Source organism: Chiloscyllium plagiosum, unplaced genomic scaffold (genome assembly GCF_004010195.1).
Source record: "Chiloscyllium plagiosum isolate BGI_BamShark_2017 unplaced genomic scaffold, ASM401019v2 scaf_8314, whole genome shotgun sequence".
Lineage (NCBI taxonomy): Eukaryota > Metazoa > Chordata > Chondrichthyes > Orectolobiformes > Hemiscylliidae > Chiloscyllium > Chiloscyllium plagiosum.
In genome coordinates, this window is record NW_025214185.1 from 30,553 (window position 1) to 32,059 (window position 1,507).

The 1,507-nt window shown below is 50.2% G+C and overlaps 1 protein-coding gene across 1 annotated transcript in view; it reads right to left on the bottom strand.

Annotated features, from left to right (window-relative positions):
* Window positions 1-539: 539 nt before the first annotated feature.
* Window positions 540-1,507, bottom strand: part of LOC122547830 (zona pellucida sperm-binding protein 3-like) — a 2,897-nt gene continuing 1,929 nt past the window's right edge. Inside the window, exons 4-8 of the mRNA XM_043686406.1 lie at window positions 1,352-1,478; window positions 1,183-1,271; window positions 974-1,095; window positions 766-897; window positions 540-686 (exon numbers count right to left, since the gene is read on the bottom strand). Coding sequence (XP_043542341.1) covers window positions 571-686; window positions 766-897; window positions 974-1,095; window positions 1,183-1,271; window positions 1,352-1,478 — 586 coding nt within the window. The 3' untranslated portion in view covers window positions 540-570. The remainder of the gene's footprint in view (window positions 687-765; window positions 898-973; window positions 1,096-1,182; window positions 1,272-1,351; window positions 1,479-1,507) is intronic.

A 1,507-nucleotide genomic window follows, 5' to 3' on the forward strand; every position in this document is an offset into this window, starting at 1 on the left:
CCAATGCTGATTGGGCAATGGGTTATGCCATTCCTCAAAACACCCTTCCCACCAGTCATTGCCCTTTGGATAGGACTAACTTCACCTGGATCCAAGGCTTACTGGGGCAGTCACAGCCTGAGAATCCACTACAACTGATTCTCAGCCCATTACAGCACCATTCTCTGGGCTGCTACAGCCTGCACTGACCCTATAGCCACCCACAGCACCACAAAAGCAACCTTCAAAACCCTGGAATATACCCCACAGCCAGGTCCTCACCCCACTGGCTCCCAAATCAGGTTCTATATCTGACACCCTGAGGCCAACTCTAAATGGAGAAAGCTGCAGGCATTTCTCTCAGACCCTGCAGAACCCCTTTCCAGTGAGGTCTACAGCCCCCTGTACTCACTGGATAAAGCAAACTGTAAACAATATCTTCGATAACCCAATCAATCATCCTGGAAGCTCAATGCATGGATTGGACAGGCCAAGCCCAGAGATTGTACCCAGGAATATTTCAACAGAGAATGCAGAAAAACCAGCTCCAGACAGAAGAAACCATGAATCACTGCTTTATTGACTGTGTCATCACAGGTTGATGGGTGTTCGCTTGTGTTTCCTGTACAGGACCAAGGCCAGCAATGAAGCAGAGATCAGACAGACCACTGTCACAGTCAGGGTCACCAACACAACCAACTCCACACCTACAGAACAAGGAGAAACCAATGGTTACTGAGAGAAAGAGGGACAGAAAGGGAAACTAGCAGGCAGGCAGCTCCCCACCTGGAGACCTCTCCTGTATCCTTACTTCAACCTCAGGCAGGGGCTCAGTTGCCAAGTTGGTCACCCTAGTATCCAGGATGATCAGGGGGCCAAGTGAGGCCTCCCCTTCCCACTTGAATCCAGCTTCATTCTCTGCAAGATCAAATATCCCAGTCAGGGAGAGATGGAGAGGGGAGGATCCACAACATCAAGATGGTCAATGTCCTACCAGCTTCAGGACCAAGGTCTCTCCTTCCTCTGGAGGGGAACAGGATCTCCCTTGTGCTCCCACAGTTCCCCACATGGCAACAGGCACAAATGTCACTGTCAGATTCCTCCAATGGGGTCCAGCTAAACAAGAGAACCAGCCCATCAACCACATGGTGCATCACCTCTCCCAACAACAACATCCCTGAGGGACAGAGAGAGGGAACTTACATATTCTGCAGCTTCTGGAAAGTACAAGCTTTGTTCCTGGAATCTCCCTGATCCACTGCAGCAACTTTCAGGTGACAGGTGATGAAAATCTGAGGAACACATTCAAAACAAGTCAGTATTTAGTGACTCCCTCCCACTATGGAGAAGCCAATCAGCAGCTTCCTCTTACCAAGGAATGCTCATCACCATAGAAACGAAACGCATCCAGGTCAAACCTGAGCTTGTCAAGCTCCCGCCCGTCTCCCGGCAACACAAAGGTTGAAAAGGAGTCCTCAGCTATGCTGTCCAGGAGGCAACTGCAGATGGACAAAGGGCCGTGAAGTGA